The sequence below is a fragment of the Nannospalax galili genome, unplaced genomic scaffold (assembly GCF_000622305.1).
Source record: "Nannospalax galili isolate Female #2095 unplaced genomic scaffold, S.galili_v1.0 scaffold874, whole genome shotgun sequence".
NCBI classification, from domain to species: Eukaryota; Metazoa; Chordata; class Mammalia; order Rodentia; family Spalacidae; genus Nannospalax; species Nannospalax galili.
This window is the reverse complement of record NW_008334302.1, coordinates 419976-434766: the sequence shown is the minus strand read 5'-3', so window position 1 is coordinate 434766 and position 14791 is coordinate 419976. Positions and strand designations below refer to the sequence as shown.

Here is a 14791-nt window from a genome sequence, read left to right as displayed (position 1 = left end):
TCTGGAAAGAAAAGAGTGACCAGATTCACACAGGAGAACAGGAGAACATTAATAAAGTTGAGCTTTTCACAGCGGTACTTTCTGCTGATCCAGTTCTGATCCATGCTAGCCTGTCTCCCAACTAATCACACGGTAGCTATGAATTGCTGACAAGATTATTTTTTTTTCTGAGTTAAAAATTGAAAACAATATCCAGTAATACACATATTCCTGTATATCATTGTAAATTAGGGCTTTCAAGGCAAATCAATATACTTAGGTTTTTAAAATTTCCTACAGACTTTCATTATTCTCTCTCTCTCACATAATCTTCAGGAACACCCCCAAAGCCCTCTTTTTCATTTTGATTCTATAAAAAGACACAAGTAAGTCCTGTTTGAGCCTCAGCAGCTTGCCATGCTGTAGAAAGCTGCGTGACGTTCCATGGTGCTTGACGGAACCATGTTTTACTCATACCTCGCAACCACATGGTTAGATCAAGCACAACAGAAAATCTCGCTACATTATCACTACACCAACCACTAGGCCAGAGGGAAGACCAAGAGGAAAGACGAAGGGAAAAGGAGACAAGCTACAGGCATCTGAAAGTGTAATACTGTTTACATGACATGCATTCTGCCCACAGAATGTTTATGACCATAGTAAGAGTATTACTACCGAAGGGTTCCTGGAAACACAAAGAAGGGACTACACGGAAAGGTGCCTCCGTTCCTCGGAACTGCAGAACGGAAACCACAGCTTTCAGGAACAACATCCAGGAAGAAGTTGAAGGTAAGCTACAGGGACAACAGAGAAGCTCAAAAGATCGGTGATTTCTTCTTGAAAATAGGTGCAAAAGACCAAGACTAAACGAAGGTACATAGGGATTGAAAAGGTGGTACATTAACTCTCAGATGACACACTTTTACTTACAGGCCAAATGGTGAACTCCTGCAAAAGAAAAGATCACCAAGGAGGAAAGAAAGACAGCGTAATCCCAATTAAGATTAATAGACATCTTCCTCTAATTAGTCTTTCTTCTGCATTTCTTTACCATGGCAACGGGGGGAGGGGAAAACAGAGTGATACATCTGTCATGCTTTATAAAATTTATATTATTTTGAAGCACAAAGGCTTTGCAAGAAGAGGAATGATGTAAATATGTGTAGCACAAATTAAATTCGTGTCCATTCCTTTCAAAGATGAATTGTCTGTGAGAGAGGTTTTATTTTGAGTTATCATTAGAATATTTAGAGTGTCAGAGTGGTAATGAGTAAATACACATGTAAAAATGAATGAAAAACTAATCATGGAGATACTAAAGGACTACATCTGGAACATTTGGTTAATAGTTGGGTTGTAGGTCATGTGCTACTAAAATAACCTGTCCGAGTTATAAAGGATGTGTGATGGGGCTGTAATCAGAATCTCATCATAATTTTGTAGTGCCAAATATAACAATACAGCAGTCACATTATATTAGGCAATTGAATGGCAACTTTTATAGTGAGGTCTGTTTTATTGTCTTTGGAATTTGGCCTAAAGTAAAATAATGGGTACTGATAACATTAATGAAGAGGTTCACTGCATGTATTCAAAAATTTATGGTCAATGCCATAGTGATGATGGTTAAGTTCTTAGGGAGACTCAAATTGTAACTTAGTTATGAGGAGAAAAAAAAAAGGAGTCTCAAAGAAACCTGCGCCATGACCACTATAATCAATTTTAAAATGTAAATTGAATGATCAGAAATCTAAAGTTAAGAGAAGATATCTGATATAAAGACTATTTTATAGAACCTATTTGGACTCCTGTTAGTAAGAGAGAAAAACATCACAACTTAAAAAAACCAACCGTCTTTTGAATTGAATGGGAAATGTAATTTTTAAATTATTATTGAACTGAACTGAATAATTTGGTATCAACATTAATTGCTGCAATTTTGTAATTTACATCATAATTGTTGTGTTACTCTATAGATTGTCTGGTGTTTAGATTATTTACTTTTTAGTTAAGTAAGAGTTTTCAGATAACTTTTCATTTATTTAATTGGGTAAGAACACTAAAATTTATGCATTCATAATGAAGACAAATCAGTTGGTCTTTTCAACACCTTACCAGATATGCAGCCACATGTGATATGTAAAATATTATTCAAAAATTGAAAGTGAGAATAAGCAAGATACTTAAATCTATTAAATACAAAAGGTTATTTAACTTAGTAGCAAGTAGAAATATTTCCATAAAAACTGAGACCAAACCAAAGATTTTCTTAAGAAAATAAGTATACTTTTGTACACTAACAGGGTAGAAATATTCTTTTGTATAGGTCTTAAAATATAGTCTAAAGTAGACCATATGCAAGAGATACTGAATGGAACTAATCAATACTTAACATATATTTTACTACATAGTGGTTTAAAACAAACATATCAAGAGGCATTTTACAGTTTGCAAGCAAGAACAAAGTAAGAAGACATTTTAAAGAGCTAGTTCTAAACTTATCAGTTTTGAGAGGGTTAAGGCTGAAGCAAAGTGACAAAACATTGCAATTATGTTTCAAATATATTTTCTCCTTCTGCTTTGATTATTCAAAGCATTTAGTCCCCACTTACATCTCATGATTTTGAGGTGGGTGTCAATATGCCTTTTGTAGAGTGATATTCTAACTCCAGGCATGCAAGATTGTACAGTCACAAGTGAGCAAATGAAACGAAAACAACTCCCCCAAAAGAACAAAAAACCCCCTCCACACCGAATGCAGTTAATCATCACAAAACAGATCTTTTTATATTAAAAATTAAAATGAAATTAAGCAAAATTATTCTTTTTAAACACAAGAAGTTTTTAAAGAGCAAGTTTCCTCTTGAGCACGCCATTCTGCACGTTTGCGCCTGATTTCATGTAGAGCTAGCTCTTTGACCACAGAAAGGCCTCTCTCTTCAAAATGAGCTTGTAAGCTACATTTTAAAAACAGGGCAAAGGATTAGATGTACAATGTATAGAGAAAAAAATTGATTTAAGTAGAAAGTCAAAGGGTTAAACATTTTAGCTACTGTGAGAAATTGTGGATAATGTTCCAAAGCGAAAGGGAGAGAAAAGAAGGTGCGAGTTTCATAGTAAAGTTTTAACATCAGAAGCTGCATGCAGAGGTCAGGCTTTCAGGAAACAGCTACGAGTGATCTATGCATAAGTCAGTCTATCTACAGAACAGTCGCTGTGCTTCAAAAGCATGCATATCAAAGTTTCAGAAGCTCTATTTTACGAGGTGAGGCAAGGGTGTCTGCGGTTAGTCCTACCACCGAGCAAAACCTACCTGGAATGAAATACTGTTCTTTAGCTAAATAAAAACAAAAAAGAGAGAGAAAAAAATAGAAGATGCACCTGAATGTCAACAAGCAGAGATCTGAGTTCTATTAGATTAAGAATGGACTAAAGTTACCACAGATAACTAAATGAAAGCGTATACTCATTGAAGCATCACAGCACACAGTGAGCAACAGCTTTATCTATAATGATGGACAATAATCAATTTAGTTTTTCTGTTAGATCTTTAGTATGAATCAACTGCCCAGTGTGAAATATGCCTGGAGTGGTTAGGAAGCCCATTACCAAAACTCTAGTGAATGATTTTCTCATAAGAACACAAGTAAGACCTGATCAAAGCAAACAATGAAGCCGGAATGTCATTCTATTTATCAGTCATACAATGCATCCATATTTAGCTATTTGTTAGGTAAATGCAATACTCCTCACATATGAAAAGATAGCCTCTTTTCACAAAAGTTTAAAAGAAATAACCATATCCTCACAGTTTTTTTCAAAATAAGAGTATACGAAATAGCAAGTGCCTTCTGAGTGACTGTTGGACTGGGACCCTAGGCTCCCATTTCTGAGGCTGATGGAATCATGTTTCAAAACCTTACTTTACTTTGTGAAAAAAAAAGAAAAAGAAAACATGTTCCATTAATTGAAGTCGGTCAGCAGAGAACAGTACAACATGGAATGTGACATAATTTAAAAGAATTTCTAGTTAGCTCAAAGGTTATGTTTACACATGAAATCTAAGACCATAGTAGGAAGGGTCCAGGCATCTTTTTAGTTTGGCTGATACTCTTTTTGCTGGCTACGGTTGTGCCTACATTTCTCCCACTTTTTCCCCCAAAGCAGAAGAAAAAAAAATGTGATTCTGCAATGTTTGGCAGCAAGCTCAAGGCCAGCTGCAGGCGGCAATTCTAGGGAAAAGATCTCATGAAGTGAGGAATTACCTGAACAACGGAATTTCTTGCTTTTGATCTGTCCGATTCTTTTGTTAGCCAGGCGGCGGGGGCTGGTGCAGCGGGCACCACTGGTCTCAATTGGGTTGGTATGGAGATAATCCGCCAGCCACTTGAGATGGCAGTCACAAATAAATGGGTTCTGGGCCAAATGCCTTTCGGAAACATAGGCAGAACAGTTTTATACATGACTTGCATCAGAGTGGACTCACATTCACAGTGAAATCAATGGCTGTTAAACTTGATCCAAATTGTACGTACATAGTTTGGATGGCTCTGAGAGCAGAGAAGGTGCCCTTGGCAATTGTCTGAAGCTTGTTGTCATACAAGGAGAGAAGGTTCAAGTTGTGAAGATCCTGAAAAGCATCTACCCGAAGGCAGTTTATCTTGTTGGCATTCAATAATCTGTTTGATCAAACAGTCGTAGAATTAAGGTGTAGCATCTCATTAACTCACCTGCAAGATTTTGCCCTTCTTTAGGAAACCCAATCAAGAGAAACACATTTCTTAAAACCTCAACACTAACATCATAACTTTCATGATAATTTAGTCTTATAGGTGTCAGACAGGGGGTTCATATGAGGAAGCCAAAATCACAGGCTACCATGGTCTGGCTCACTGCACATCATGTCTGTTTGTAGAAGTTTTCCTAGCCCTTTGCTTCCTATCTTCTTTGGTGAATAGGTAGTGAATGCATCCCATCTGCCTCTGTCTGTCTCCTTTCCAACTACAGGCAACATCCAAAGAGAGAAGTTTTGCAGGATGTATATTAATATACCACCTCAAAACAATACAACAGCTGGAATATAATCATTCATAACACTGTGGAAAAACATGTTCTAGAGTAGCCTTAATGAGTTCTGTCTTCATATAAATAGCTATCACCAATGTTAGCTCTGGTATACTAATACTGGTATTCCATTAAGCTATGTCATTTGGTGGAATTTTCTAAGGCCTCCATAAAACTAAGTGATAAATTAACAAAGTATTAAGATTAACTTCAGTAGCTTAATAGCAGTCAAATACTTACAGTAGCTGTAGGGAAAATAGTCCTTCAAATAAACTTTTTGGTAGTTCTGTGATTTTATTTCCATAGAGGACACTGGAAGAAAAAGTTATAAAAAAAATTAGAACCAAACAAGTCTAATGAATTCATCTAATACATAGGTATTCAAGCATAAAGGATATTGGTAGACACTCGATACATCATAAAAGTTACAGTTGAATGCAATTTAAAAAATGTATCTGATTACATATCACATATGTGCTTACTGTGCAAGAATTGGAAAACAGGAAAAAACAAATATCAAAACAGTGTAATTCAAAATTTAGTTAACCTTTTGTAAACATGTTACTTCTCAAAGTCTAATGTGTTCTGCACATACCCTCCCCCACATATGCAAATACACAGATCATAGGCAAAGAGAGCAAAGTGGGTACAACAAAGAAGGGTGGTGATTAGAGTATCTCTCACTGAGGAATCTGAGGAAGGAAGACAGATAAGGACAGGAACTTCATCATAACACAAGATGTATGTATGAAGAATGTAAGATCATGATGTGACTTAAAGAGAACTTTAAAAAATGATCTTTTTTAAAAAAAATTTACGCATATGAATGTATTTCCTGCATGTATATAAGTGCACCCACATTGTGCAGTGCAGGTGGAGGTCAGAAATGGTGTCAAATTTTCCTGAATGGAATTATGGACAGTTGTTAGCCGCCATGTGGGTGCTGAGAATGGAATCCAGGTCCTCTGCAAGAGCAGCCAATGCTCTTAACCACTGAGCCATTTCTCCAGCCCCAAAGAGAACCAGAATGAACTGTCATGGCACCCACATCTAATTACACACTGAGCAAAGGGATTAAGGGGCATCTGCTCCCAGAGCAGGTTTTAGCATATAAGTGAAGTTCTAGCACTGGGTTGACAAGTCAATGATGATGAATTAGCAGAGAACAAAATTAAGGAATAAATTTATAAGATGGGTAAATTAATGACATAAATCTAAACGAAGGGAATGGAAATGTTTGAATCATCATCTGGTGCTGAGAGCTGGTTTGCAACAATATCTATGTGTAGGGACTATGTGTAGAAGTTAAAAATTATATTCCGAGGGGACATTTTGGCATACACAGACACACAGACACACACAAACATGCACACACACACACACACACACACACACAGACACAGACACAGACACACACAGACACCATAAAGATGTTTATGCATAGTTTAAGGTTATAGTTCTTAGGAGTTAAGTTTAAGAAAAGTACCCAAGAATATATTTTATGTATAAAATACTAATCATACACAATTTGAAAAATGAAAATTAAAGTGTCTCAAGTTCTTAATAACTATCTGTGAAATATTTATGAGTAAAAGCCAAGTTTTCGAGGATATTTAGTGTCATATAATGAAATCAGAATGTTGTTTTTTAAAATATATTATTTATTATTTTTATTTTATGTGTATGAGTACATTGCCTGGATGTATGTGGGTACACCCGTATCATGCAATGCTGCGGAAGTCAGAAGAGGGCTTTGGATTCCCCTGGAACTGGAGTTAAGGATGGTTCGTAGCTACCATATGGGTGCTGGGAATCAAACTCGGGTCCTCTGCAAGAGCAGTCGGTGCTCTTAACCACTTAGCCATCTCTCCATCCCCATAATTTTAGTTATTTTTAAAAGCAGTGTATTATACTAACAGCATTGACAGATACCATGGTACATGTCTTTAATCCCAGCACTCAGGGGGCAGAGGCAGGAGGATCTCTGGGAGATCCAGTCCAGACTGTCCTACATAGGGAGCTGTAGGCCAACTAGCACTACAGGAAGACACTGTCTCAAAAAAACAGCATTATATACATTTTGTTTGGAAAATATATACATATAAATTTAGGACCAAGTAGAAAGAGCTTTGCTACCTTGATTTGAATTTTCATGTACATAGTTTTCAGTATTTTCATAATTCCTACAATAAATATTATTAAATATTATTCTAAAATCAGAAAGATACTCTTTGGGAAGGGTATAGAGGATGCCATGGTATAGAAACAAAAAACTGAAATAAGATATAATATGTTTGACAGCAGTATGTGATTTTAGTGTGAAAAGGAAGAAAATAACAATTGGAGAGAGATGAATAAAGTAAGGGAAATGCTCTTCCCCTTTTAAGATGTCAGAGAGAGGTGCAATGTATTACAGGACAGGAAAAACACACACAAAGGAATGAATAAACCTGGGTCCTAGTGTAAAAAGATAGTCCATTTATTCAGATTCCAGTGGTACAGCTTTAAAGCATACATAAAATTTCATTTATATAGAATATAGATTTTTCTTTAGAGAAGTAAATCAATTAGTGAAGAAACAATTTTTAACAATCAAAGAAGAAAGGAAAAATTCTACATTGTCAGAGCCTAGGTGGAAAGAGAATTAAGAAAGGATAAATGCATTTTTTGAGGTCAAGGATAAAATAAATTGAAAGGGGACACAAATAGATTAATGTGACATCAGCTCGTTATTAAATTCAATGCCATTCAATTATTCATCCAATAATAGCTATTGTACTCTTGTATGTGTCAGCAACTTAGTAGGTTACAAACATGGAACCCAATTCACTCTAAGTAAAATACCAAGTTTTAAATATCCATCAAGCCAACGTGCGAGGCACTGACATGAGTGAGGCGAAAGGTGTGTTAAAAGAGCAACACTGAAGTAATATGAAACCTGAAGTTTCATATTTTGAATATATTGAAACATAAAAGCCTACAAAGACATTCATAAATTGTGAGAGGCCTACTTAAAAATCAAGTTCAAGGCCAGCCTGGTCTACATAGTGAGTTCCAGGACAGCTGGGGCTACAGGGAGACCCTGTCTCAAAAAGACCATAAAAAGAAAAAAAAAATATATATCAGAGGGTGAGGGGCTGGAGACATGGCTCAGCAGCTAAGAGCACTGGCTGCTCTTGCAGAGGACCTGGGTTTAATTCCCAGCACCCACATCATGGCTAACAACTGTCTGTAACTCTAGGCCCAGGGGATACAACAATTTCTTCTGACCTCTGTGGGCACTGCATGATATGGGTACACTTACACACATGTAAGCCATACACCCATACACATACAATAAAATTAAAATAAAAATAAAAAAGAAATTTAAAAAATCAAAGGGTGAATATCTTAGTGAGGTAGCTGTTCATTTGAGGTTTTTGTTTTAAGGTTGTGCCCTAGTTTGATTCTCCACTGCTGTGACAAAACACGCTGACCGAAACAAACTTGGGGAGGAAAGGGTTTATTTAACTTACATCTCCCAGGTCACAGTTCATCAGGGAGCCCAAGGTAGGAACTCAGGGCAGGAACCTGGAGGCAGGAGCTGGAGCACAGGCCATGGAGGAACGCTGCTTACTGGCTTGCTCCCCTGGCCCCTGCTCAGCCTACTTTCTTAATGCAACACAAGCCCACCTGCCCCAACAGCGGCACCACCCACAGTGGGCTGGACCCTCCCACATCACTCAACAATCAAGAAGATGTTCCACAGACATGGCCACAGGCCAGTCTTATGGAGGCTATTCCCCAGTTGCAGCTCCCTCAACCCAGGTGCATCAAGTTGACAATAAAGCTATCCAGCACAGGTTGATAGAAATATCACCTAAGGTGGGTTGGTTAGGAGTGGTCATATTTGTATTATGAACTTTTTTTCTAACAGTTTTTTAAGATTGTATTATCAAGTGATAAACTAATATTGTTGGAATTGTAAGTATGACAAAAATGGGAAAATAATAATAAAAAAGGATAAACTCATCTAGGAATACAGAAAATAGAGTGGTGAGGTGTTCCTTGTATATGGGCTATCATTCATAAATTACTATAATAAAGGCATACAAAATATGAAAGGAATGAGGTTGCTCTAGCAAAAGTCATAGCAGTACTAGTCCAAGGCATAGTTTTGTATGTGTGTGTGTGTGGGGGGGGCAATGTGTGTTTATATGTTTCTTTGTGGGTGCATGCAGGTATGTGTGTATATATGCACATGTGGACATTTAGGTCAGAGGTTGAAAGCAGGTGTCCTCAATTACTCTCTATTCTTAGTTTCTGAGGCATGGTGGCTCACTGAACAGGGACCTCACCAATTGAAGTAGACTGTCCAGTGAATGATAGAGGTCCTCTTGTTTCTGCCTCCCCATAGCTGGGATCACAAACAAAATCACTGTGCCCACTTACCAATGCAATAAAAAAAGTACCAAAGAAAACAAGATAAAAATATCAAAGTACAGATACCTCAGAGAGAGAATAAGTGTCAAGGAAATAAGACCAATGTATATGAATGAGGGAAAGACAGCCTATAAATCACAAAGTGCAAGAAGGCCAAGGAGAATTTGTGCTACACTTCTAAGAAGGAAAAAGAAGTTTAAGAATTTGAAAGACAGAAATGAGCTCATCTAAAAAGAAAGTTGGGTCAAATCCACATGTCGGTGACTCACTGAGCAGTGTCTGGTTTTCTTTGACATGATTTATATGCAACATACTGCAAAGAAGCATAATTACTCAGATGGAGCATGTTTTGTAGACCTATGGAACAAGACACGTTAAGGCTGTTCCTGCTTGTGCTGTTAGAAGACAGGGCAAGTATGTTAGTCTAGCTTAAACCTGAGTTTTGATTTGGTGACAGTGGGCAACAGCAGCTGCTGGTGGTCAGTTTGAATTCTGCCTTGTTGAAAGCTGACAGAAGACATTGTTCCTACAGAAGAGAAAAAATGTCCAGTGTGGGAAACTGTAAGACAGCCATTGTAAAAATGTCATTTTGAACTGCCTTTATTATTACAGGAAATGTCCAGAGAACTAACACTACAAAATACAAACAATGATATGTACTTTTAGAATGACAACAGTAAGCAGTGTTCAAGACATCACAGTAAAGAGAGAGCAGAGAATAAACTGGAAAGGAAAAATTTCCATTTTCATTGAAACTCCAGTAGTGAAATGAAAGATACTAGGCAGAAGAGTCAATCTCAGTTCCAGAAAACATGGTGGGGAGAGCTGGAGAGATGACTCAGTGGTTAAGAGCACTGGCTGTCTTGCAGGGGACTAGGGTTTGAATTCAAGCAACCACATGGCAGCTAACGGCAGTCTGTAACTCCAGTTCCAGGGGAATCTGACATCCTCCTCTGACCTCTGTAGGCATTGCACAACACGGGTATACCTACTTACATGTGGGCAATATACTCATACACATAAAAAAATAATATTACATGTTCAAAAAAAGAAGAAAAGATAGTAGGAGAAAATAAAAATTAGCAAACAAGTCTTTGTACTATAGACCTTTTTGGAACTCAGGAACCAGGTGATAAAGAGAGGAAATAATAGTAAGTGAATTGCGATTGTTCTCAATGTATCAAAAAGAAAAAAAAAGAGAAAGAAAAGAAAAAGGAAAAGGGGACAATTACATGCTAAGGACTTGGGGTGTGGACATTCTCTGGAATTATTAAAATCCAGAAACATACAAATTGGCATGTATCAGTAAAAGAATTTTCCATGGTCATACCTACTGTCTCTTGAAGTTACTCCTCACTTCTATAAGGGGTAGAATGTGACCCCACTTGAGAGATGGTATAACTGAGGCACACATAAACTAATAATGGTATCAGCCATGTACTAGGAAAGGGTGGGGCTGAGATTTGAGCACAAAGCATCAAAATTACTAAACAGTACAGGCTCAGTACCACTTTATTCTTATTTTATTAATTATGAAAGGAAGTTTCAACTCACACTAAAATAATAAAAGCAATAAAAATAAAGTAATAAAATTACAGTTTGGAGGATGGCCCAGTTATTAGAAGCCTTGTCATATACAAGCTTGACAGTCTGCATTTGGAGATCCAGGACATATGTCAAGCTGGATGCAACTGTGTGCATCTGTCCTCACAGTGCTCCTGGAGTGAGCTGGGAGTTGGAGACTGGAGAATCCCTGGAACCTGCAGTTCAGCTAGCCTGACATCTGTAGCAGCAAACAAAAGGCCCTTTCTCAAACAAGGTACAACGTGAGGACCAACATTCAAGGTTGTTCTGTTCTCCGTTCACATGTTGTGGCATGTGTGTCTCCACATTCATACACACGAGCATGAATGCACACATGCACACATATCATATCACACACACATGCTCTAAGTATTCTAGTATGCTAAATTCTTTTATTTTTAGCATTTTAAAATTTTTTCTTTTGATTTATTAATTTTTATTTTATGTGCATATGTGTGTTGCCTGCCTGTATTTATAAGTGCACCGCATGCGTGCAATGTCCACGGAGGCCAGAAGAGGGCATCAGATGGTTGTTAGCAGCCATGTGGGCACTGGGAACCTAACCTAGGTCCTCTGCAATGGCAACAAGTGAATTTAACAACTGAGTCATCTCTCAAGTCCCATATGCTGAATTTTAAGAAAGCATTAAATGCTACAGAAATTTTTTGCTGCCACAGTAAGAAAAACAAAGGATAAAATGGTTCAACAGATACATGATTTTTTAAACTTATTGCGTTAATAATATTTTATATTGTACTACTAAATAGGAGTACACTTCTGCCAGATATATTGTTTTGGTTAAGTGTGGGAATCAGCTACAGTAGATATGACCAGTCAGTTTTTTCATGGAGAGTAAATAAGTCAATCTGGGGAAGGTTAACTCAAAATATGGACACAAAAAATTACACTAATCAGCACATGAAGAGTTTCCCCAGATCAGCAGAGCTGATGGCCTCTTTCTATTTGTTTCATACTTTGCAGGAAATTCTGCAGCTACTCTAGTTTTGGTAAATAGTTCCTCCTCTTCTATGTAGTCCTTTACTTGAATTGGAAATACCTCAGTGGATTAACTGACATAAATGCAGTCCCACAAGCATAGACAATGCTCTTCTAGCAAGCAATCTCATTATGAAGACTTAGATTCTAGTTCCCCAATATTCACTGCTTTTACTCCAAGCTGATATTTTATTATTTGTATATGATTTTCTACATAATGATTGGTTATGATCATGAACTGTAATAACAATCTCTTTGTAAATGAACAGAACTTGCTTGGCTGAGATACAATGACACATTAAAATAGACTGCTCTACTTCTTGTTGACTTTGTATGTTTTAATTCTCAGGGTGCCCCCAAAGTGTCACTTAATCTTATTTAAGCAATAACGCTTAGTAGTAAACTCTGAAAGGAAACAGTTATAAATAATAATCCACTGAATTTCCTCCTTCTCGACTTTTAACGATTTTCTGTGAAACACAGAAACTTGAAGGCCAGTAACTGATACAGAGAATTGACTTCCATTCTTTTCTTCTGCATGGCCTGGAGGTTTTCCATGTTTCCTTGGCTGGTGTCACACTCTCCAGGAAAGTAATACAGGGATCTTTGGACACCTTGATTCATTGAACTGAGCTTTAGAGTGAATTTTGTTATTTTAGAACTTTCCAATTCACTCAGAGAGCAAAATACAATTAAACTGTCCAACAATTGTTGCTCTAGCCTTAGGCTCCTTTTAGGCAATCCCCACCCCAAACAAACAGACAAATTGAACCTAATAACAACATACAGGTAGAGTGGTAGTTGTATATTGCTTTCTTCAAAAGAAACCGTAGTTTTCTAAGCACGTTGACATAACAGCCTGAATCTCAATGAATCTTGGATGAACACTGTTGTTTACTTCTATCCTTGGTGAGAGGAGGAAGAAATTGTTATATCAGTTCCATATGCTAGAGTTCAGCTGGGTCTTACATCTGGGCGACAGCATTTTTACTGGTACACTGACTTCTGAAATCTGAGTTCAGCAATAATTTATATTAATGAAAATCCTTAAGAAGAACTCTTGACAAAGTGTGCTGGCTTCTACACTAAAATTGTAAACTTTGGAGTTATTTTACTTTATAGACTTTGGGAAGTTTTTTACAAGTTTGAAAGAATAGTATTCTTTATTAACTTATTGTAGACTGTCTGAAATTTGCATAGCTATACTTCTGAAAGACCTCTTGATATTATACGACTGTTGTGCTATGAAAGCTAATATTATAAGGAAAATTTTAAGTTTATGAAGGAAGGATGAAAGGATGGTACCCAGAGGTCATGGATACCTGTTCTCAGCAACACTGTTACCTGTATCCTAAAGGGATTGACATTGTGCTCAGATACAAGAGGCTAGGAGGCCATAAACATAGAGTTGTCCAGTATACTTCATAAACAATGCCCCCTTACTACACATAGAAAACAAAATAAAATATCCAGAAAGTAACCCTTACTTTTGCTCTCTTAACAACAAAATTAAGAAATCGCTATGTATCTATCCCTAAAAACTAGCTAACTTTAGTGACAGAGTGCAGTAAAATGGTAAAATTCATTACTAACAATGTTAACTATTCATAATTCATCACAAAACACAGATTTTTTTCTTAACCTCCCCCAACCCAATTAAAAAATTTGGTTGCAGATTCTGTTTTTCCTCAAGTGAAAACTTACAGTGAATTCAGAGAGCGCAGGCCTTGGAAAGCATCTGGTGCAAGCTCAGAGATCTGATTATTGCTCAGGTCTCTACAATCAGAAATAAGGTTAGGTTAAATTAAACAGCATGCCAGGGAGATTGGCAGTAAAACAAGATGATTTATTGTTTCTATATGTTGCCTATGAGGACAAGTTTGCAACCCAGAACACTGAACAAACCTGAAATTTAAAGATGAATCATTTTAAAATCAACCAAGGCCATTTGATAAGTTATTAGTAAAGATGCCTTATTTAGACAATAGGGTGTGAAAGGCAATGCATGATGTCTTGTCCACATTTGTGGAAATCAGTATAATGTGTTATAGAAGTCTTTAAAATTATATATTTTTGTTCTTAAAATTAAAATACTATTACATAAGTAGCAATCTGAAAGTCTCAGCAATTAATCTTTCAAGTTGCCAATCTCTTCAATAGTCATGCTTAGTTTTCCATGCACGGTCATGAATAAAATGACATCATTTCCTATAATGTTGTCAACTCACATTCTTCTAAGCTTTTTGTATGGTGAGAAAGCTCCAGGAGGGATGACCCTGATTGAGTTCTGTTCCAAACGTCTGCAATGAGAAACAAAACAAGACAAAATGTTTAGATGGAAAGTGAACTTTCAGTCATGTTGAATTTAGGCACAGGACTCATGTCAGGGCATCTTTTCCTTTTTCCCCAATACAATTTCTAAAATGAGAAGCAACACTGGAATTTAACAATGTGAATAGGAGAAATTCTACAAGCTCCCAACCCAAGGTTAAAGAGCTACAGGCAATCAACGGATGCTGAGGGAGTGAGCATCAGCTTTCTCCAGGAAAGAGCTCCCTGAGAGGTTATCTGATCCCAAGTGGTCAGCCCTAAACACAGGTACAGAGGACACCACTAAATGGACTCAGTAGGAAACATACACTTATATGCAACAATAAGAATTAAAGAAAAAGAGGTCATAAATTTGTTAGTGAGTGGGGGGTTACACACGAGCTGATTGGGAGAAAGGGATGAAAATTATATA

General features: G+C 37.0%; 1 protein-coding gene across 4 annotated transcripts in view; it reads right to left on the bottom strand.

Moving 5' to 3' along the window:
- Slit2 (slit guidance ligand 2) overlaps positions 1–14791 on the bottom strand; it is a 354605-nt gene that overhangs the window by 84311 nt on the left and 255503 nt on the right. For 2 of the 4 annotated variants that reach the window (XM_017797196.1, XM_029561715.1), the window contains 6 exons: positions 14277–14348; positions 13753–13824; positions 5287–5358; positions 4518–4661; positions 4248–4411; positions 3296–3319 (listed from right to left, as the gene is read on the bottom strand). In XM_017797196.1, coding sequence (XP_017652685.1) covers positions 3296–3319; positions 4248–4411; positions 4518–4661; positions 5287–5358; positions 13753–13824; positions 14277–14348 — 548 coding nt within the window. The remainder of the gene's footprint in view (positions 1–3295; positions 3320–4247; positions 4412–4517; positions 4662–5286; positions 5359–13752; positions 13825–14276; positions 14349–14791) is intronic. The other 2 variants (XM_029561716.1, XM_017797197.1) reach the window with 1 other exon arrangement.